Source organism: Pteronotus mesoamericanus, unplaced genomic scaffold (genome assembly GCF_021234165.1).
Source record: "Pteronotus mesoamericanus isolate MK-2021 breed Mesoamerican mustached bat unplaced genomic scaffold, CSHL_Meso_final scaffold_174, whole genome shotgun sequence".
In the NCBI taxonomy this organism is placed as follows: domain Eukaryota; kingdom Metazoa; phylum Chordata; class Mammalia; order Chiroptera; family Mormoopidae; genus Pteronotus; species Pteronotus mesoamericanus.
The window spans coordinates 42,483,533-42,504,764 of record NW_026555309.1 but is presented as its reverse complement, the minus strand read 5'-3'; the positions used below and the strand labels follow the sequence as shown (position 1 = coordinate 42,504,764).

The following is a 21,232-nucleotide window of genomic DNA, read 5'->3' as shown; positions in this document are numbered from 1 at the left end:
TAAATTTAATATTCTTATATGTGCCTACAATTATTTTATCAGACTAAAAAATGAGGGTTTTTCCCATCATGTCTCCCTGCTTCGTACAATGGATGATCATAATGGACTATCATTAACTATTTGTGAACGGTGATAATGCTTTAAACAGGAATTAAGTGGCTTAGAAAAGCGACAGATTCCTATTCTTTTTCTTTGTGTCTGTGCCAGCCAGTGAAAAGGTGTCTTGCTCCTGAGAAATGTTATTTTGATCGGTTTTTTCTTGCACCTAATTTAGGAGAGTGCAGCTAGAATACTTAATTGCCATCAGTGTGGTTATACATTTGAGGGTTGGATATAATTTTTCAAGTTCCACATCCGTTTCCTACTTTGCCGTGTCGTTACTGCAATCTCGGCTGTGGGGTTGGTTTGGGTTGCAGGGAGGCCTGTGTCAGACTCGATCCAGAGGGCAGAGGTTTTGAAAAACTGAAGGAAGACTTTTCTGGCAACAGCAGGGAGCGAGCTCTCTGGCTGGGCAGGAGTGCGCAAGAGGGACACGACCAGCCGGCAGCTGGTGGGGCTCAGCCGGCAAATGGTCGCTATTTTTCCTAGGTGGCTGGAAGTAACTGTTGTTCCTGTGAGGCTGAAATAACGTAATGCCACTTTTCTCCTTACAGAAAACCCGGCCATCTTCATGTGTAAGTGCTGCAACCTTTTCTCGCCCAGTCAGGCGGAACTCCTGGCCCACGTGGCTGAGAAGCACGCCGAAGAAGGGGTTAACGTCGACGAGATCATCATTCCCCTCCGGCCTCTGAGCGCGCCTGACCCCGCCAGCCGGAGCAGAACGGGCGATGGTAAGGGGGCGCCGTGCCGGGCGTGGGCCGCCCCCGCGGATGTGCGTGTCTGGGATGGCGGTGCTGATGTCCGGCCACAGACACAGACTCCAGGTTTCCGTTTGGAGCCGTGGGTTTTTGTCTGGTGGGCAGAAATACGGAAAGCCCGAATAGCCACCCCAGAAGTCCAGTAACAGTCTAGGTGGAGATCCGCTCACGTGAGGCGGTGTTTGAGTTCCCTGGGCCTGTGGTGCCTCTCCCCATGCCTGGTTGGCGGGCGGATGAAGGAGTGAATGGCTGATTGATGGAGGGAACGAAGGGAGGTGGCGTCACCCCACAGGTCACAGGGCATGAGCTTGCTGTCGAGTAAGTGGGGGTTTAGCCCGGCTCCAGCGCCTGCTGGCTGCGTTACCTGTAGCAAATGATGTTTCCTCTCTAAGCCTCACATGGCTTATCTGAGTACAGACAGATGCTCCTGTCGCAAGGCGGGCCGTGAGGATTAAGTCAGAGAATATAGTGACAGGAAGCTGTTCCTAAAACCCACATGATCAATAAGTACATACACTCTTAAAGACAGCATTTCTGAGGGATTGTGTACACTCAGAACAAGGATTCTAACTGCAAAAAGCTTTGCTTTGCACGGTCTCCTTCGTGGTCACAGCGTGCGGAGCGAGGTGCACCTGGTACAGTGTCCAGGCATCGCAGCGCGTGGCGTCGGGCACAGACACGGATGGGTTGGAGGAGGCGTCCAGGAAGTGTAATTAGGTCCCTGGGGACGGAGACATCCACAGAACAGGAGGAGCAGCTGAAAACAGGAGTTGGCCAAAGGCCCTTGCACACCCATCGTTAGGTGGTGACAGGCAGTGGCCGGTCTCCTGCGCGAAAGCCCTGTCTGTGGAGGTGGCCATCCACTGTCGGGTTCATTAGCTACACTGATAGTCCAACAGCTCTTTCCCGGGAATACTCCGGTGCATTTCTAGTAGACAGGCTGGCTTATTGATTGTCTGTCCCACACAGCGAGCAAGGACAGACTCCAGGCAGGCACCGTGTGGGCTAACGAGTCTCCCTGGCCATTTCTGGGGTGCTCGGAAGAATACACCCGACAGAGCATTAAGCTATTGAGATGTTAGAAGTTGTTCGGTTCCATGTAAGGTGAAAACTAAGAGAACCCGCACTGGGGGCTGCTCTTGGCGAACGAGGAGGGCGGCCGTATTCGTACCTGCTCCCTGTCGACTGCCATCAGTGGGCTGCCCGGGGCCTACTCAGCCCATCCCGGGCCTGTGAACAGGTCTGTCCTCTCCCCGCCGAGAAGGCAGGACGAGGGGCAGTTCCTCATGATCATGTCTTACTGGCAGTTCACGTTTGGTTCTTTGGGCTTTGGGGAAGCAGAAGAGGGATAAAGGCCTGTGTCAAGGCACCAAGACTCTACCAGGTAACCCGATCAAAAACAGGCAAAGACCTGGATAGACTTTTTCCAAAGACGATGTCCAAGTGGCCAACAGGTGCATGAAAAGGCACTCAATATTACTACTACTCATTAGGGAAATGAACATCAATACTGTCATGAGATGATCACCGCATACCTGTTAGAATGGCCGTCATCACAGAGACAAGAGCCAGCATGTTGAAGAGGATGTGGAGAAAAGGGGACCCCTGTCTCCTGTTGAGGGAGTGTAAATTAGTGTAGCCACCATGGAAAAAACAATATGGAGTTTCCTCAAGACATTAAAGGCAGAGCTATCATATGACCCAGCAGTCCCTGTTCTGGGCATGTATCCAAAAGAAGTGAAAGCAGTCTCGCGAAAAGATAACAGCACTCGCATGTTCATTGCAGTGCTATTCATGAGAGACAAGACGTGGAAACAGCCTCAGTGTCAATGGACAGACGAGTGGATCTGGAAAATGTCACACACACACACACACACACACACGTGAAAATTATTCAGCCATAAAAAATAAGGAAATCCTGCCATTTGCAGCATGGATGCCTCTGAGAGATGTTATGCTAAGTGAAATAAGCCAGACACAGAAAGACGAATTCTGCGTTGTCTCACTTACTTATAGAATCTAAAATAGCACATTTCGTAGAACCAGAATAAAGAACATGGGTTGCCAGGTGGCGGGGGAACGGTAAGATGATGATCAAAGTGCACATACGTTCAGATTAGACCCGGGGATCAAATGGACAGCATGGTGGTTATAGGTAGTAATACTGCATCTATTCCTAGACTTGAAATTTGCCAAGAGAGTAGATCTTAAATGTTCACACCACACACCAAAAAAATGGTTACCATGTGAGGTGATGGACGTGTTAATGAACTTGATTGAGGGAAGCATTTCACAGTATATATGTATATTAAGTTATCTTGGACATCTTGAAAATCACATTGTACAACCTAAATATGTACAATTTTTTTCAATGATTTCTTGATAAAGCTGGGGGTAAAAAGAATCTTTTAGTGTCAGGGGCCTTGAAGCTCAGCCAGCCTGCTCCCTGCCGCACTGTCTGGGAGTGAGTTAGACACGTCCTTCCTGACCTTACAGGTAGAGAGCCTCGGTGACCCCGCGGCCACTGCCCGGTGAGCCGTTCAGGTGTCTCGGCTTTCCAAAGAGAACAGCTGAGCACACAGGCGGCGTCGAGGCCTCAGTCGAGAACTTCAAGTGTTCGTGTCCCTGCCTCTGGAGTTGAATCTGTAAACTCGGGGAAATGGATAATCTCTTTTGTAAAATTCATATGGCAGACGGAAGGCTGAGGGATTAACATGAAAAGAACTCTGAGAAAGCCTGTTACAAAGCTTTTAATTCTCTTTTTATTCAGCTTTGCTTATTAAGATTTTCTTCTTACTGAAATGAAATGTGAATAAGAGAGAAAGTAATTGGAATTTTTCACTTCGCTTATAAATAATGAATGAAGATACGACAATGAGGCGGACAGGATTTCACGTGGAATTGCATGCATCGTGTTTTATAAGAGGCGCATGTCTGACTCCCACCCTGTGCCTCCATACTGACGTTGGTGAAAGACAGCTCAGGACTTTGGCCTGAACTCTCCTCTCCTCCCGGGGAACGTCCCCTGTGCTCGGTGTCTCTCCCGCAGCCAGCCCCCCATGCTCATCCTGTCCCTCTTGACATCAGTCTGCAGCCACTGGCCACCGTGCTGCCCGGAGATCCCCGCAGAGGTGTCTCAGCCTGGCTCACCCTGCACGTGCCTAAGGCTCATTCCGCTTGAGATGGCCTCTGGGAACGTGGCCCTCGGCCTGGGCCGGGGAGGAGGCCCTCCTCTGGGCTCCTGCAGCCGCACTCGTGTGTCTCAGCTCTGTCCTCCCCGGGGGCGCTTTCATCGTCCCTCCCCTTTCCCTGGCTTGTCAGGGACCCCCGAGGAAGGCCTGTACGCTGCTTCGGCTCTTCGGCCTCAGGCCCTGGCACGGAAGCTGACACAGGGCACATCCCTGTCCCTGGGGGCGACTGAACCCATCACCTTGTGTTGTTTGTTTTCTTACCTGTGGCTTTGCTGCCCTTCTGCCTCCCAGAGGATGTGTCCCATGCCACCTGTCACCTGCTACTCGGAAAGCCTCAGTGGCTCCCCCTCATCCAAACCAGCGCTCCCCAAACTGTTGAGATCCGCAAGCCCCACCGAGGAGCGGAAGCCCTCTTACTGTCTCCGCGGTGCCTTTGGCGGTGTGATTCCACGGGCGGGCCCTTTCCTCCCCCTTGCCTGGCGCCGGGACCCCCACCAATAGCTGAACGGGGTCGCAAGGCCCCAGGGCGCGCTGTCGCAGGTGGACCCCTGGGCGTAAAGCTCCCTTCACTCCCCAGGACACTGGGTGCCTCTCCTGGGTCAGCTTCTGTGTGGGTAAACCCATCAGAGCGGCTTCATTATTCCTTTATACTCCCTTTTTTTCCATTGCAAAAGTAATAACACCTTGTTGAAAAAGATTAAAACAATGTAAGGTGAGGAAGGCACCTCTCTCTGTCCCCCCAAGTTCCTCACTGGATGGCCTTTTCACCCTTGTCAGAAACCATTGCCCTCAGAGCTATGGGTCTCGGTCTCGATTCTCCATTCTCGTCGATTGGTCTGCCTGTCCTCAGACCAGCAGTAAGTTTTGAAATGGGAACCTGTGTCCTCTAACTGTGATCTTTTTCAAGATTGTTTTCACTATTCAGGGTCTTTTATATTTTATATGATTTTTAGGATCAGTGTGTCTGTTTCTTCAAAGAAAGCTGTTGAATTTGATAGAGGCTGTGTTGAATCTGTAGATCAGTTTGGGGACTATTGCTGTCTTATTACTAAGCCTTCCAATCCATGAACGTGGCATGTCTTTTTATTCAGTTAGGTCTTTAATTTCATTTAGCAATGTTCTCTACTTTTCAGTGTACAAATCTTTTACCTCCTTCGTTATTTTATTTCTAAGTATTTTATTTGTTTTGATGCTATTGTTAAGGGAAATAAATTTGTTATTTTTATTTTCAGATTGTTCACTGCTAGTTAATAAATACAATTGTTATTCATATATTGATCGTGTATCCTGCAGCCTTATCAAACTTGTTTATTAGATCTAATAATTTTTTAGTAGATTCTTTAAGAATCTATCTTTGTAAGATCTTGTCATCTGCAAATAGGGGTAGTCTTACTTCTTCCTTTCCAACCTGGATGCCCTCTGTTTGATTTTCTTGCTGAATTGCCATGGCTAGAAACCCTGGTACAGTGTTGAATAGAACTGATAAGAGCAGACATCCTTGTTTTCTTCCTGATCTTGGGGAGAAAGCACCCAGCCTTTCACTGTCGGGGGTGATGTTATCTGTGTTACCTATTTTAAATATACCTTCTCAGGTTAAGGAAGCTCCCTTCTTACTTTGTTGAGTGCTTTTTTAACATAAAGGGTGTTAGACTTTGTCAGGTGTCTTTTCTGTGTCTGTAGAGATGATCATGTGGATTTTTTCCCCTTCATTCTATTCATACGGTATATTACATGGATGGAATTTCATATGTTGAATCACCTTGCATTCCTGGGATAAATCCTGCTTGGTCATATTGTGTAATCCTTTTAATATGCTGCTGTATTTGGTTTACTGGTATTTTGGTGAAGATATTTATATTCAGAGACATTGATCTAAGGTCTTTTCTCTAACGTCTTTGTCTGGTTTTGGAATCGGTTAATAGTGGTCTCATAGAATGAGTTGGGAAGTGTTCTCTTCTGTTTTTGGAAGATTTATGAACTGTTGGTGTTAATTCATCTTCTATATTTGATAGAATTTACCAGTGAAGCCATTTAGTAAGGCTTTTTATTTTTGGTGGGAAGATTTTTGATATCTGATTCACTCTATTGGCTTGTCATAAGGATACTCATATTTTTCTATTTCTTTTTGAATTAACTTCAGTAATTTGTGTCTTTCCAGGAAATTTTCTATTTCATCATATTTATCTAATTTGTTGACATACAATTTTCACAGTATTAACTTAGACTTTTTTTTTTATTTCTGTAAGGTCAATAGTAATATCCCCTCTTTCATTCTGGATTTTAGCAATTGAATCTTACTCTCTTTTTCTTGCTGAGTTTAGCTTAAGGTGTGTCAGTTTTGTTGATTTTTCTCTTTTGTTTTCTCTGTATTCTATTTCAACTTTTTCCACTCTAACCTTTATTGTTTTTGTCTTTCTGTTTGCTTTGTATTTAGTTTACTTCTGCTTTTCTAGTTTATAAGTTGGAAGGGTAGGTTATTGATTTGAGACCTTTCTTTTTTCTTTAACAGAGGCATTTGTAGCTATACATTGTCCTCTAAGAACCGCTTTCACTGCATCCTGTAAGTTTTGGTATGTGGTGCTCTTGTTTTGTTCATCTCAATCAATATGTTTCGTAATTTCCCTTATGACTTCTTTGACCATTTGTTATTTAGGAGAGGACTTTTAGTTTTCATTCATTTTTGGATTTTTAAGATTTCTTTCTGTTGTTTTTAATTTTAGTCCACATACTTTTAAATTTATGGGGATTTGATTTACGGCCAAATACATAATGTCGTCTATCCGGGAGACCATTCCGTGTCTGCTTGAGAAGAATTTGTATTCTACGGCTGTTGGGTGGCCTGTTCTTTCTGTCTGTGTTAGGTTTTGTTGGTTAATAACTGTTGTTCAGGCCTTCTAATTCCACTCTGATGTCCAGATTTTATAACCGAGGAATATGTGGCTCAGAGACCAGAGCTCAAACAACGTACAGGCATACCTGGGAGACATTGCGAGTTTGGTTCTAGATTGCCACAGTAAAGTGACTAGCACAATGAAGTGAGTTGTAATCTTTTTCTGGTGAAGAGTTTTACCTTCAAACTGTACAAAACACAGCTCCCGTGAGGCACAGTAAAGCGTGGCTCAGCGGCACGAGCTGTGCCTGCACCCCCGGTTCCCTGCTGAGTGAGCGAGGGATAGCATCTGGGTCCGTCTGGGTCCTTTCGGAACTCTGGGCATAATCAAATTCTTACCATTGAGCTACTTTTATAAATCGTTTTCCTTATTAGCTAATTTACTTTATTTATTTTATTTATTTATTTTTAGAGAGGGGTGAGGGAGGGAGAAAGAAAGGAAGAGAAACATCAATGTGTGGTTGCCTCTCACATGTCCCCAACTGGGGACCTGGTCTGCATGCCTGGTCAGGCATGTGTCCTGACTGGGAACTGAATGAGTGACCTTTCGGTTCGCAGGCTGGTGCTCCATCTACTGAGCCACACTGACCAGGGCTAATTTATTTTTGACTAAGTTCTTAAATACATTTTTTTCTTGTTCACTTGTATATATAAAGATTAGTTGCCTATATTGCTTAACTTAAAAAAGTATTTGTTAAGTCTTTAGTACCTCAAACTCTTACTATGAGAAAAATTCTTCAAAAACCTTTTATTAAGAATTCCAAGTTCTTCTAGTTTTCTTTGTGCACATCCATAAAATTTGAGGCTTGTAAAGGCTTAGTTTGTCTCTAATGATTTCTACTCAGGTTTAACCTCCACAATTCAGTTTAGGTTGAGAGATACTTGAAATGGCTTAATTGAACCTTTTAACTGAGTAGTAATTGATTTATTATTTTGGTCTCCCCTTATAACACGAAGGTTCCTAAATCCTCTGGTTTATTTTATAGCCCTTAATCTTCTTGGTCATGTAGGAAGTGGTCTGCAGGAGACCCTTCCATTTTTCTTCCCTTTTTCTAATCACATCTGGCTGTGGTCCAAGAAAAAATGGTGGAATGGACCAAGCTCATTCTCCCTCTTGAGTGTGTGTACGTGTGAGTATGTAGGAGAATGTGCGTGTGAGTGCTGGGGGGCGGGGCAGCTGGGCTTGACCGAGGAGGAATTTCTGTGGGTCTCCTGGGAGTCTTGTTGGGCTCCTCCGTCTCCTTTCCCCTTTCAGACTTTCAGGAGAAGGCCTCTCTTCTCCTTTTCATCCCCGCCCCCTTTCCTTATTAGATTTCGTAGCTGAGTAACTGGGCACCAGCAGGAGGCCTGGGTGCCGAGTCCAGGGCAGACCCAGGCACTCCTCCTGTGGGGTCCGCCTCCCGGCTGGTGGGTGGCGGCGAGCATGGAGGGATTTCCGTGTTTTTCTGGCTTAAGGCTGGGCTATAGGAGAGGGGGTGCTTAGTCAAGGTAGTGGGTTAAAGGATGTGTCCCAGGGGAGGTGGACATCTCGGTTTAAGTCTCTGCTGCCTCTCCTGGGCACTTAGCCCAGGCAAAGCCATCCTGCGTGTATGTAGGCACGTAGTACGTGTGGTTTTGGTGCCCGCTGGAGCCCAAGCCACTCCATCTGCTCTGGTGGGCAGCACAGGGCAGGGAAGGCTGGACTCGGCGGGCTCGGGTTTCAGGCCTGGCGGGGCAGAGGCTGGCCCAAAGGCCTCTGTGAGGGTCACAGAAAGGAGCCCCACGTCTGGGCCGATGAGTCGGGGACAGCCTTGCCCTCCCCGTAGACAAGCATAAAGTGTGCTCAGGGCTGATGCCCCAGCGCCAGGGAGCTCAGCTTGGCTTGGGGAGGGTCAGCCGCCCCCGCCCTCTGTGGGGCCCTCGTGCAGTGCTCAGCCTGCACCACGGCTGGGGAGATGGCTGGTGGTGCCAGCAGGTGGCTCTTGTCATCTGTCCCAGGGACATATGACCTTGGCCCTCTTTTAAAAGAGGCTCTGAGATGAATACTCGGAATGCCTCAGTCCCTGCCTGGTGCACAGTGCACTCAGTAGCCCTCCCCTTCCCTTTGCATCTACCTGGGGCTCAGGTCAGGGGTCCGCTCGTGCTGAGGCAGGTCGCTGGGTGGCACTGTCATTTGTCCGCAGAACCTACAGGTCAAAAGGTGTTATTTCTGTGCTCTGATTGTACCCGAGCTGACACAGGTGCAGGTCACTGACTCTGAGGCTAACAGGACGGGGCTCCAGGCGCACCTCTGCCCTCAGTTAGTTGTGCCTTGGGGCAAAGGACTTGCCTTCTGAAGCCTCAGCCCGCCCTGCAGAATGGGAGCCATGCTGGGGCTCCCCGGCTCCGATGAGGCCGTGTGCGGGAGTGCTCCCTGCGCAGCCTCAGGCGCGCGTGCTTAATAGTTAACGGTCGCTGGTTGGCGTGGTGACAGCGCAGGTAGCAGGCTGAGGGTGCATTCGGTAACCCCCCCGCCACCTGCCGTGTCTCGCATCCCAGGCCGCCCCACAAAGCGGTTTCTGTGTGGCCCATAGACCTGGAAGGCGCACGCTTCTTCGTTTCTGGTAAATAATTCACCATCTCCCTGTTGCTTCCTGTTCTGGCTGGAAATACACGTCCTGGAGATGGACTGTCAGGGCCTGGCCGTGTGGGTGTTCGGGGTTTTTCTGAGCTCTCCGTTGGCTTGACGAGGGGTTGAGCTGCACAGTGAGGGAACGGCCAGCCGGCTCTGTCCGTGTGTTGGGGGCTCCGGCGTAAGGAAGCCCCTAAGTCTGAGTGGGCTTTCTTGGTGTGTGAGATGTTTTTAAATGGAGAAATCAAGGGAAAAGGGTTTTAATGAATACCAGTGGGTGTGCATCGAGGAATCACGTGACCTAACAGTGGCCTGGCTGGGCGGGGACCAGCTTCTTCAGAGAGAGTCCAAGTCGGAATACTAATGACTGTGTCCATCGTCATATACAGTTGTCATTTATCGATCCCCTCCTGAGCCCTGTGCTCAGCATGTTGGTGGATTTCTCTTATTAATAGAGACTCGGTAAAATACAGTCAGCTTGTGTTTCTTTTTCATGTTAGAATCTGAGGCTCTGGGAGGATTTGAACCCAGGCTGGCCCCCCTCCCCCGCCTCATCCAGTGTTCTCAGCACCCTACATACTGGCTTTGTTTGCTTGTCTAGAGCCCACCTGGGGCTACGTGACTGAGGAGAAGGACCCAGGGCTGGGAGGAAGGAAACCCAGATCCCAGCTCTGTGTGCAGCTGCCACTTCTGGAAAACCAGCCAAGTCCCTCAGCCTTTGGGGCCCTCATTTCTTTTCCTAGTGTGAAAATTGCATTGGCTGCATCCATCTTTAAGGTTTTTACAAAGGTAAGATGAGGTAATAGCTGCAAAAGTGCCTTGCAAACTTGAGTGATGTGCAAATATAGGGCTTATGTTATTAGATTTTTGATAATGTTGGGCTATTTTTTCCATAATGCTCACGCTGTCTTTGATTGAATGAAAAACCTCGGGCTGATTCTTTCTGTCCCTTGCTGGCTTTTGTCCCTGGGTGAGAAGGACCGTTCTCTATGGGGACGTTGTCCCCATGCTGTGGATTTGCGACAGGGTTGAGATGGTCTTTGCTCACCCCTTTCTTCCTACTGGAAACTTTGGCCATAGGGGATGACTTATTTTCCAAATGCTTCCTTTCCTGATGTGAAAAAAATGATTACAGCAGGAAATTTAGGTAGTATAAACAAACTAATACTTCGCAAAGTGGACAGTGTCCAGTCAGAGAACTACAAAATGGGCTGAAGGCAGGAAGCTTTTGTAGGATCACGAATAGGAACAGGAAGAAAGTACAGCCCTGGCTGGTGTGGCTCGGTTGGTTGGGCACCATCCTGCAAAGTGAAAGGTCGCTAGTCTGATCCCAGGTCAGGACACCCAGTGCCTGGGTTGTGGGTTTGGTCCCTGGTTGGGGTGTGTACGAGAAGCAACCGATCGATGTTTTTCACATCAATGTTTCCCTCTCTCTCCCTCCCTCTCTTCCCTCTCTCTAAAAATAAATAAATAAAATCTTTAAAAAAAGAAGAAGGAAGTGCAGAGGCCAGAGCTGGCTTGGCGTGTGGGGAGGGTGCAGCGCCCCGCATTCTTGGGGTCCTGTGTGCCGAGCCCACGCTGCTGGGCCGCCTCTGCCCCGCCGACGCTGCTCCTGAACCGTTCTGGGGCCTCCCTGTCTGACTTGGGGAGCAACGGTGACCTGTGCAGAGGATTTCCATGGCAGTAGCAGTGGGTGGTATGGCTGACGCTTTGCTGTGCAGAGTCCCAGCCATAGAGAGAGCAGGGAGGGACCTTGAAGGCATCTGAATCCTGCAGGTGACCTTTCCCCCAAGATGGTGCTAGAATCTGAGGTCCCTCCCACCCTCAGTCTGGATGTTCAGACTGAAAAGAGGAGCACTGGAAGGCCCTGCCCAGCCCGACAGGCGCTAAGGCAGGATGTCAGCCAGGCGGGCCGACTCTCTGCTCCGCCTCGCTCAGCCTCCCAGGCTAGTGACATCGCCCAGGACCCTGCCATTCCACCGACACACCACAGCACCGCAGCACGGGGCTCCCGGGCCCGCTCACCCCTCTTCATTCCCCCCTTCATTCTGGAGACGAGTGCCTTAAAAACGAATGCTAATTAAGACGAAATACAAGTGGTGAAATGAGTTGAAACTCGCTCTAAAGCAGCTCTGATCGTGACATTTAAATCATTAGGTCGCTAGGAAACTTGAAGAATATTGTGATTGTCTTTAGTCCTATAATTTGTGGCTTTAGATTATAATTATTTTTTTCTCTTTTTTATGGGAAAAATTTGGCTGTGGTAATTACGATGCCTTGAAATAGTTTGAATGGCTGTGTGATGCAGCCTCCGGGAGCGTTGCCGAGGAGCCCTCTGGCGGTTCCTCAGACTTGGGGGCCGTGGGGGGAGGGGCGCTGGCGGTCCTGCTTTGCACGAGCAGCATGGGCACAGGACCTGCCAGAAGGATTTCTTACGTCATAACATTACAAAATTGATTATGCAGGTTTACAGTTGTGACTACGCAAAACATAGTTTATTCTTATATTATTGTTTATTAATTATTGTATTCTTTTCTGTACAAATAACTGTAAACCTACTTTTGCCCCCACCATGCATATGAACACAAAGATGCAAATATATTAGCATTAAAGATATTGTTTGTGGCTGTTAATTTCTGGAACAGCCTCAGACTTTCTTTATTAAAACGTGACACCAAGCCCATTCCCACACGTGCGCGCCCTCTGGCTTCCTTTGCAGAGCTCTCGGGCATGAAGAGGAAGAGGGGCAGGCCCAAGGGGTCCACAAAGAAGCCGAGCGCCGAGGAGGAGCAGGCAGAAGGTGCCGCCGGTCCGAGCGAGGCCTGCCCGCTGGCCCTGGAGGAGGCCCGTGGCCCGGCTCCCAGCCGCCTGGAGTGCACGAAGTGCTCCCGCAAGTTCTCCAACCTGCGCCAGCTGAGGAAGCACATCTGCATCATCGTGCTGAACCTGGGCGAGGATGAGGGGGACGCAGGTAACCGCTGCCCCGCGCTGGCCGTGTCGGGGGCTGATAGAGCTCCAGCTGCTCAGAGCAGTGTTCACTGGGTCCGTTACTACTGGGGAAGGGCTCACACTCATGCAGGCCTCACCGCTCTGGGAAAGTGCTTATCTGTCACCATTGTGGACTGTAACTGTGCGTAGCCTTTGAATTGAATGTGTCATCTGGTGGTTGATGCCCACAGAGTCCAAGTCACAGGGGTATCTTAGTAGGCGATGTGGGGCTACAGAGAGGGACAGTCTCTACCCTTAACGGGGTAAGAAAGATATATATTTGATCCATAAATAAGCACAAAGGGGTTATCTTCATACATGCAATTTGATAGATAAAATATTTCAAACCATAGGGTCCACAGAGAAAATCATAACAGTGTGGGTCAAAGTCTAAGAAACCCTTTAAAAGGTAAAGCTTTCTACTTAGAAAATAATGACGGAGTCACAGGAAGTCACAAAGCTTGTAGAGCGAGTCCTCGTGTTCACGTCCCCCAGGGCTCACGTCTCCCAGAGCCACAGCGCAGCGTCAGCATCAGGGCGTCGCAGGGAGGTGACGCGCAGGCTCGGGCAGCCACCGCTGCCGTCAGGAGACGGAAGGGCTCCGTCCCCAAGGTCTCCTGGTGCTCCTGCTTCATAGTCACACCACCCCCCACCCCGGCAGCCACCCGTCTGTCCTCCCAGTTCTGTAGGTTTGCCACTTGACGAATATTCACTGAATCCCACAGTATGGGACCCTTTAAGATTGGCATAGAAAACCGTCTTTTCAGACCCAGCTTCATAATTTTAGACTTGAGGAAGCTGGGGTGCTCAGAGCCATACTCACTTGAGGGAGGGTTGGGGCACCATCCCGTGTCTCCCCACCCCAGCCTGCAGCCCGCCCTGCACTACCCCGGTGCCGTGCAGCCAGGCTTGTCCTTGCTTGGTGGGCATGGGTTACATTCCCGGGCGTGCGCCTCTCTCAGCTACTTCTCTGACCTCCTAAGGGATGAAGCGCCCTCTGTGTGGTCCCAGTGTTTAGTTTCTACCCTGTAATTACCACGGCGGTGTCCTCAGCCTTGGCAGCAGGCGCAGGCCTCCGGATGGGATTGTCAGCTTCCTCTTGTAATTAGCTGTAGAAAATGGCCTCGCGTCCCATCGATCTGAGTGACTAACGGGACTTCACCAAACACCAAATGGAAAGGGAGGAGCTGTGGCCACCGCCGAAGCCTCGGGCGCAGAAATGACCTCCTGCCCAGCAGTCTTGTGGCTGACGTGCACGCCATCGCTCCATGTTTCTCAGTGTGCCAAGCACAATGTCATACTTCGGGAAATGCTTGCGCAAGTGTTTTAATACGTGCTGTATAAAGAGCAGCTTAGTGACATTTCAAACAATTGACCTTGACTCTTTAGTTTGTTAAAACAATTAGAGGAAAACAAAACAGACTTCTTCTGTGCACTGAACCATGGCAAGTTAAAATAACACTTTTGATATGTATTCAACATTTGTTTTATTCTGCATTTGAATAGTAAAAGAAACCAGGAAAACAGATTCTTTTTATGTCATTATGTGCAACAGCTGGTGTTTTTGAAAAACATTTTTGCAGCCTACAGAAATCAATGTGTCAGGTTTATAGAAGCGACTTCTGAACCTTTCCAAGCTTGTTATTTCTGGGGTCACTTTATGCAGAGAGAGTTGTAAAAGGCGCTCTTACTCTTGTTAAACCCTTTTTAAAGCAGACAAGGCATTTATGTTAAGATTTTGTTGCGAGCGTCTTCTATGTGTGTATTCGCACAGTAGTGGACTTGGTAATTGCGGCACCAATGGGAATGTTCTGAGGGAGTGTGTCTGAAAGCGCACAGTCGGGAGGGCAGGGTGGCCTGGGCTCCGAGTGCCGCACTTGCTCCGTGCTGACAGCGTCACGCGCGTGCCCCTCCCGGGCTGCCTCTGCGGCCCTCCTGCTCCTCTGCTCTGGTCAGGCGAGTGGGGCCCCGGGGCGACCTGGGCAGCGTCTCAGCCCTGCCCCATCTTGGGCACCCTTGCTGCGTGGGATCTACCCTGGCACGTTAACGCGCCCTTCCTGGGACCCCTCTCTCCCTACTTTGTCCCCACCTGGCCCAGGGTGGCACCTGTCATTTCTGCCCATGCAGGTCATTGGCCGGAACGACGGTATGGCCCCATTCGACCTCACATGGCCAGGAGGTGCGGCCCTGCGGCCGCCCAGGGTGGGGAGCACTGGAAGTGTGCGCTGGCTGTCCCCAGAGCCCGCCGCGTGGAGGCCCCGGTGGCTGTGCTCTGCAGACCTACAGACACCCTCCTTGTCCGGACTCTCGAGCTCGAGCCTGCGTGTCAGCCTGTGTCCCCAGGCAGTGCGAGCGTGTGGCCTGCGCGGTGCTGCCCTCACTGTCGGGCTCCTTGTAAACGGCCCTCCCCAGCTCTGCTTCGGTGACCAGCCCGGCCGTTCAGGTGTCTCAGCTAGAAACCGCTCCCCCAAATCCGGACTTTCTGCTCGGATTTTTGGGAGAAGACGTTCTTGTTTAGCACCTCCGAGGCCAGCCAGGGCTGTGCCGCTCAGTGACGGCCTGGTGGAAGCCGCTCCGTGGTGCTGGGAGGCCAGAAGGTGACTCGGTCGCATTTGCTGCCCGAGGTTCAGTGGGCTGCCGCGTGTCCTGCGTGGAGGGACTTGATGACATGTGACTGTGCCTGTGACGCGCTGGGCCTTGCTCTAAGCAGCAGTTCTTCCCAAGACAAGTCGCTGCTGGGCCTCATGACCCCCACTTGAAAAGGAGTGCTCCCTCCGCTGTGGCGGCCCTGACTGCTGAGGAGTGCGGGATGGGAGGCCATGGGCGTGGCCGTGGGTGTGGCCTGGCAGCCTTCAAAGCCAGGCGGACTGGTGCGCCTGGTGCTGCCAGGCTGCCTGGAGCTGACTCAGCCGGAGGTGAGGAGGCCCTGCAGCAGCAGAGGAGGATAGAGAGTGACTAGATCAAAGGTGTCAGAGGGCCCCCCCCATACGTATGAGAGGGCAGGGCTGGGCCGCATGTCCAGGGGCTGTGTCCTGGAGGGCTTCCTGACTTGGCATGTGGGGGTGGGGGAGCAGATGGGATAAGTATTGTCCCCCCACAACCTTTCTTGCGAAAGCCTGCAGCTTGGGGAATGCAGGCGCCTTGGAGGAGTGCTGGGGAGTTCTCTGCTGGGAGTATGCAGTGAGGAGGGCGTCCCGTGGAAGGCAGAGCCCTTCAGATGCCCATGCCCTCTGGCTCTCCGGGGGCGCTGCAGGCTGCAAGCAGGAGCTCGCCTAGCCTTTCCCCAGAGCCCGGGAGGCAGGCAGCTGTGCAAAGCCTGAGGGAAGGGAGGGTGGTGCCTGCTCAGCTGGTTGCAGGGAGTTAGTGTGGGCTAATGCGTTTCTTAAACTGCTGTGTGAGTGCAGGGTGGGGGGCCGGGGGGGGACTGGTGGGGAGCCCAGCATGTAATCCCTCGTCAGTCTGCTGTTCTGGCGGCTGTCCGGGGCCTTACAGTGATCTGGCTGATAACACATGGCTCCCTGGGGTGTTCCGAGATTTAATTAGTTCTCGGGCAGCGTAAAACGGGTGCTTTAGAATATTAGCACAGCGTTAGTTATAAATGAATGCACTGAACACTCTGCCAGTGTGTGATTGCCGGCACAGTTAACTCTTCACCTGCCCGTTCCCACGTCAGCCTGCCCGGTGTGAACGTTGCGACCTGTAAGGACTCCGTGGAGGCTAAAAACCCAGCTCCAGTCCCTCCCCTACGAGTGTGGGGCTGGGGACTGTGGGGCTGGGGACGGAGCCACACCCCTCCCTCAGGGCTCGCCTTGGACAGAGGGGATAGTGAGCACAGAGCAGGGGGAGTTTGAGGTAAAAGGAACTATGTGAGGTGTTTGTCTTGATGAGCTTCGTTTTTCTTTGCAAGCTTGCAGAAGCCGCTCAGAGTTGCAGGCGTGTGCGTGTGTGTCCCTGCGAGCTGTGTGATGTGGGTGTGCACTCCACCTTGCGCGGTGTGACCACTTTTTTAAATGCTTCCTTGTCACAAGGAAATGAAATACATAGAATTATGTTAATGTGCTGGGGTTGAAGAGCAGTAACGTACCGATGGGAAGAAATCATAAGGTATGGTTCCCAAGGGTCAGAACCTGGGCAGACATGCAGGCTGGGGGCCGGCGTGAGGCGGCCCCGCTGAGCTTGCCTTGAGCCGCACAGCCCAGAGGAAAGTGGGAATTCCAGCCCCAAACAGAGTGACAGGGCTCTGCCGCTGCCCCCCACCCACGGGAACCTCACAGGGACCGTAAGTTTAGAGAGTTCCGAGGGATCCAGCTAGAAAGAGGGCAGCGCCTGGCCTTGAGCTCACTCACCCTTGAGTCTCCCGAGGCCTTCGGAGCAGTGGCGGTCGTTAGTGGCATTTGATGCAGCCCTCGAACGCCCTCACCCAGCGGCTGTAAAGCTGTCCCCGGGGCTCCTCAGAGCTGCTCTGATACATAAATAAAATGAAGTGTTATTTATTTATTAATTGTTTAAATTATAGTTTATTGATTATGCTATTACAGTTGTCTTGATTTTCCTCTGCTTTGCCCCCCATCCCCACCCCTCAGGCACTCCCCTCACCATTGTTCAGGTCCGTGGGCCTTCGGCTGCTCCGTTTCCTATCCTGTAGCGTACATCCCCTTGGCTGTTCTATCACTACCTGTTTGTACTTCTTAATCCGCTCACCTCTTCACCCATTTCCCCCACACTGCCCTCCCATCTGGCAGCCATCAAAATGCTCTCTGTATCCATGATTCTGTCTCTTTTCTTCTTGTTGGCTTAGTTTGTTTTTTAGATTCAATTGTTAATAGATACATATTTTTGTGCCATTTTATTGTTCATAGTTTTTGTCTACTTAAATAAGTCCCATTAACATTTCATATAATAATGGCTTGGTGATGATGAACTCCTTTAGTTTTTTCTTGTCTGGGAAGCTCTTTATCTGCCCTTCGATTCTAAATGATAGCTTTGCTGGGTAGAGCAGTCTTGGCTGTAGGTCTCTGTTTTCCATGACTTTGAATATTTCTTGCCAATCCCTTCTAGGCTGCAAAGTTTCTTTTGAGAAATCAGCTGAGAGTCTTATGGGAGCTCCCCTGTAGGTAACTGACTGCTATTTTTCTTGCTGCTTTTAAGATTCTCTCTTTAACCTTTGGCATTTTCATTATGATGTGTCTTGGAGTGGGCCTCTTTGCATCCATCTTGTTTGGGACCCTCTGTGTTTTCTGGACTTGCTTGTCTATTTCCTTCACCAAATTAGGGAAGTTTTCTTTCATTATTTTTTCAAATAGATTTTCAGTTTCTTGCTCTTTCTCTTCTTCTGGCACCCCATGACGTGGATGTTGGACCTCTTGAGGTTGTGCCAGAGACTGCTTATACCATCCGCATTTTTTTTGGATTCTTTTTTCTTGTTGTTGTTCTGATTGGTTGCTTTTTGTTTCCTTATGTTCCAAGTCATTGATCTGAATCTCAGCTTCATCTGCTTTACTGTCGATTCCCTATACATTGTTCTTTATTTCAATTAGTGCATCCTTCACTTCTGACTGGATCTTTTTTATGCTGTTGAGATCCTCAATAAGTTCCTTGAGCATCCTTATAAATAGTATTTTGAACTCTGCATCTGATAGATTGCTTATCTCCATTTCGTTTAGCTCTTTTTCTGGAGTTTTGATCTGTTCTTTCATTTGGGCATGTTTATCTCCTCATTTTGATAGCCTTCTTGTGTGTGTGTGTGTGTGTGTGTGTGTGTGTGTGTGTGTGTGTATTAGATAGAGCTGTTTTGACTCACTGTCTTGGTAGTGTGACCTAATGTAGTAGGTGTTCTGTAGGGTCCAGTGACACAGCCTCCCCTATCACCCAAGACGGGTACCTGAGGTGCACTCTTCGTGTGGGCTGAGTACACCCTCCTCTTGTAGTTGAGACTTGGTTGCTGTTGGTATATCAATGGGAGATATTTTCCTAGTCAAGTCATCTGCAAGGACTGGCTGTGACCACTTACCATCAATCTCTGCCCTCCATGGTGTATCAGCTTTGTAGGGGCAGGGTGGGTGCTCCAATTTGGTCTGTAGCTGTCCACTGGGTGCGCTGACTCTGGGGTTTCCCAGGTGGTGCAGGTCAAGGTCAGCCCCCATCTGTGTTCTGCCTGGGGCCCCCTGCCTGAGCTATAAAGCAATCTGAGAAGGCTGTTACTTGTACTGAGCTTGGAGATTCCCAGGTGAAGCCAATCTGTGAATCTAGGCTGGCTGCTGCTAGTGCCGGGCCTGGGGCTCACTGAGGCCAGCTGCTGCTTGTTTGATAGGATTTAAGAAGTTGTGAAGCATGAGCCAAGACCAGCAGTTCATATGGAAAAGCAGCCTGGGTGGGCTGGCAGGTTGGGTGTTGCAGAATCTCATGCGATCTCCAAGGCTGGTCAAGTGGTGTTGGCTAAGTTGATGGAGCCTCAGATATAGCAGCAGTTTGCTAGCTCTGTGGGGGAGGGTTCAGAAAGGGGACCATGGCCTCTGCTTGCCTTGTGCCAGACACTTCACTTCTTCCCTTTATGCTTTTTAAGCTGCCACGCCAGGGCTGGAGCTCAGAGGGAGTGAGTCTGAGTCCATGTGTCCGTGTGCAGGTTAAGAGGAACTGCTTGTGGTTCCAGCAGTTTCTTCTACTGACTCAATCCCCACTGGTTTTTGCAGCTGAAAGTTGTGGTGATTTACCTTCCTGGCATTGGAACTGTGGGCTGGGGGGCCTAGTGTGGGGATGGGACCCCTCACTCTGGAGATAACCCTCCTGAATTTTTATCCACCACAGAGGGTGAGAGACTAGCCCGTTTGACATCTGTGCCCTCCTACCAGTCTGGATGGATGTGGTTTCTTTGATTCCATAGTTGTCAGACTTCAACTCGATTTTGGATGGTTCTGAGTGATGGTTGTTCTATGTTTCAGTTGTAATTTTGATGGGGTTGTGCAAAGAGGTGAGCCATGTCTACCTACACTGCCATCTTCCCGATTATTTATATCAAAGCATTATTTAAAAAGCCAAAAGGAATCCCATAATGCATTGTTTCTGCCTCTTGACATCACCCTCTGTTCTGCTGTAGCTATTAATGCAGGCGTGTCACCCAACACAGAGGCCACAAAAAGAGCTGCTGTGGCTCAGGCAATTTGTAGGCCTTTCAAAATGTTTTGTTGTTACAGCCACTAAACAGTAAAATAAAATGAAACAAAACCCACCACCAGGGACAGTGCAAATCAGACATCACAGAAAAGTCATCACTGGCAGTGACTTTGGAGACCACTTGTCTGGCCCCATCCTTTAGCTTTTTGGGGGCCACCACGCTCTTCGAGGAATGGACGTGAGCACTGGTCCTCGACTTCTCCCTCTGGCCACGGAGAGTGAGGTACCGCGCTGTGTGAGTCCTGATCTCAGCTGCTATCATTTCCTTTCAGTTCTCTGGTAACATCTTTAGTGTTGATACTAATTATATGACTAAGGACCTTTTTCAGTCAGTTCAATAAAATCCGTAAAACTGCTTCCACCAGGTCTAAAAATGTGCCCGGCACCCGATGATGGGGACAAGCATTCAGAGACACTCATTCCTAGCACATGGAAAGTGAGTGTGGGCTTCAGTCAGTCTGCACGAGCCCGGCCCTCCCGTCACCTCCTCTTGAGAGACTTGACTTCAGGAGGACCTGTGCTTCTGCCTTGTGTCTCTGCCTCCAGGCGTTTGTTGGGACGTGGGTGTGCGGTCTGGCTGTGGGTGGACGCGGACCCGAATCGTGGGAAGCTCCGAGTCACCCGGGCTGAGTCACCCGGGCTGGCTCCCTTTGGTTTGTCCCATGTTTTTGGCTTCTGCCTTGTCACCGCATGGCTCTGACCTCCCTTCTGATAACCCAGCGCTTTGCAAGCCCCTGCTGTCCACCCGCTCGCTGCTCGTCCTGCCCCCCGCCCCCTGCTCGGCTCCTCTCTGCAGAGGGTGCTGTCTGCTCGTCAAAACGGTCTGAGGAAGCTGTCCTTGGGCGGGGGATTTGAGGTTTGCGGCTGTGACCCTAATTAAGGGAAGAGCCCTGTGCCATCCTTGCCTGTCTTTGCGTCTTGCTCTGGACGCTGGAATAGCGCTGCACTCAAGAGCTCGTCTTCACTCTGGTGATGAAGCAGCTCCCGCCCCCAGGCTCACACCAGGTTTGGCCATGTGGAGCTAGTGCTTGTTCTGCTGTGGCTGACAGCCATGCTCCGGTGAGCTTGGAAGTCTTTTGAACACATTCAGTCCATTCTTCCAGGGACGGTGCGGACTTAAAGCACAAATTTAACCAAGCTACCCCTCCGCCTCCAAACAGCGATTGAGTGGCTTACCACTGCCTTCCAGATTGGCAGTGGCAAGGCGGGTCAGATGGGGCTGACATGTGGCTGGCTCCCTCGTTATTTTAAAAATATTTAGATGAGAGTCAACTCTGAAAAATCAGATTTCATACAAAAATCTGGAATTCCAGTCTCCCTTTGAGCAGTCAAAAGGTTTGGTGACTACGTCCCATGACCCAGCAGTGCAGCCCTGGCCGGAGCTAGTGCCTGTGTCCTGTCCCCTGAGACTCGCCTGGCCAGTGTCGGTCGCTCGTGCTGCCTGATGGGCCCCGTGAGCATCGACACTGGCTGAAGGTCCCGGACTTCTCACAGTGTTGCGGTCCTCCGGGAGCTCGCTTTCCCTCTGCTGGCTTCGTTTCGGCCC

General features: G+C 50.3%; 1 protein-coding gene across 1 annotated transcript in view; it reads left to right on the top strand.

The window, feature by feature from the left end:
- Window positions 1-658: 658 nt before the first annotated feature.
- ZFAT (zinc finger and AT-hook domain containing) overlaps window positions 659-21,232 on the top strand; it is a 99,344-nt gene continuing 78,770 nt past the window's right edge. Inside the window, exons 1-2 of the mRNA XM_054590101.1 lie at window positions 659-830; window positions 12,248-12,499. Coding sequence (XP_054446076.1) covers window positions 671-830; window positions 12,248-12,499 — 412 coding nt within the window. The 5' untranslated portion in view covers window positions 659-670. The remainder of the gene's footprint in view (window positions 831-12,247; window positions 12,500-21,232) is intronic.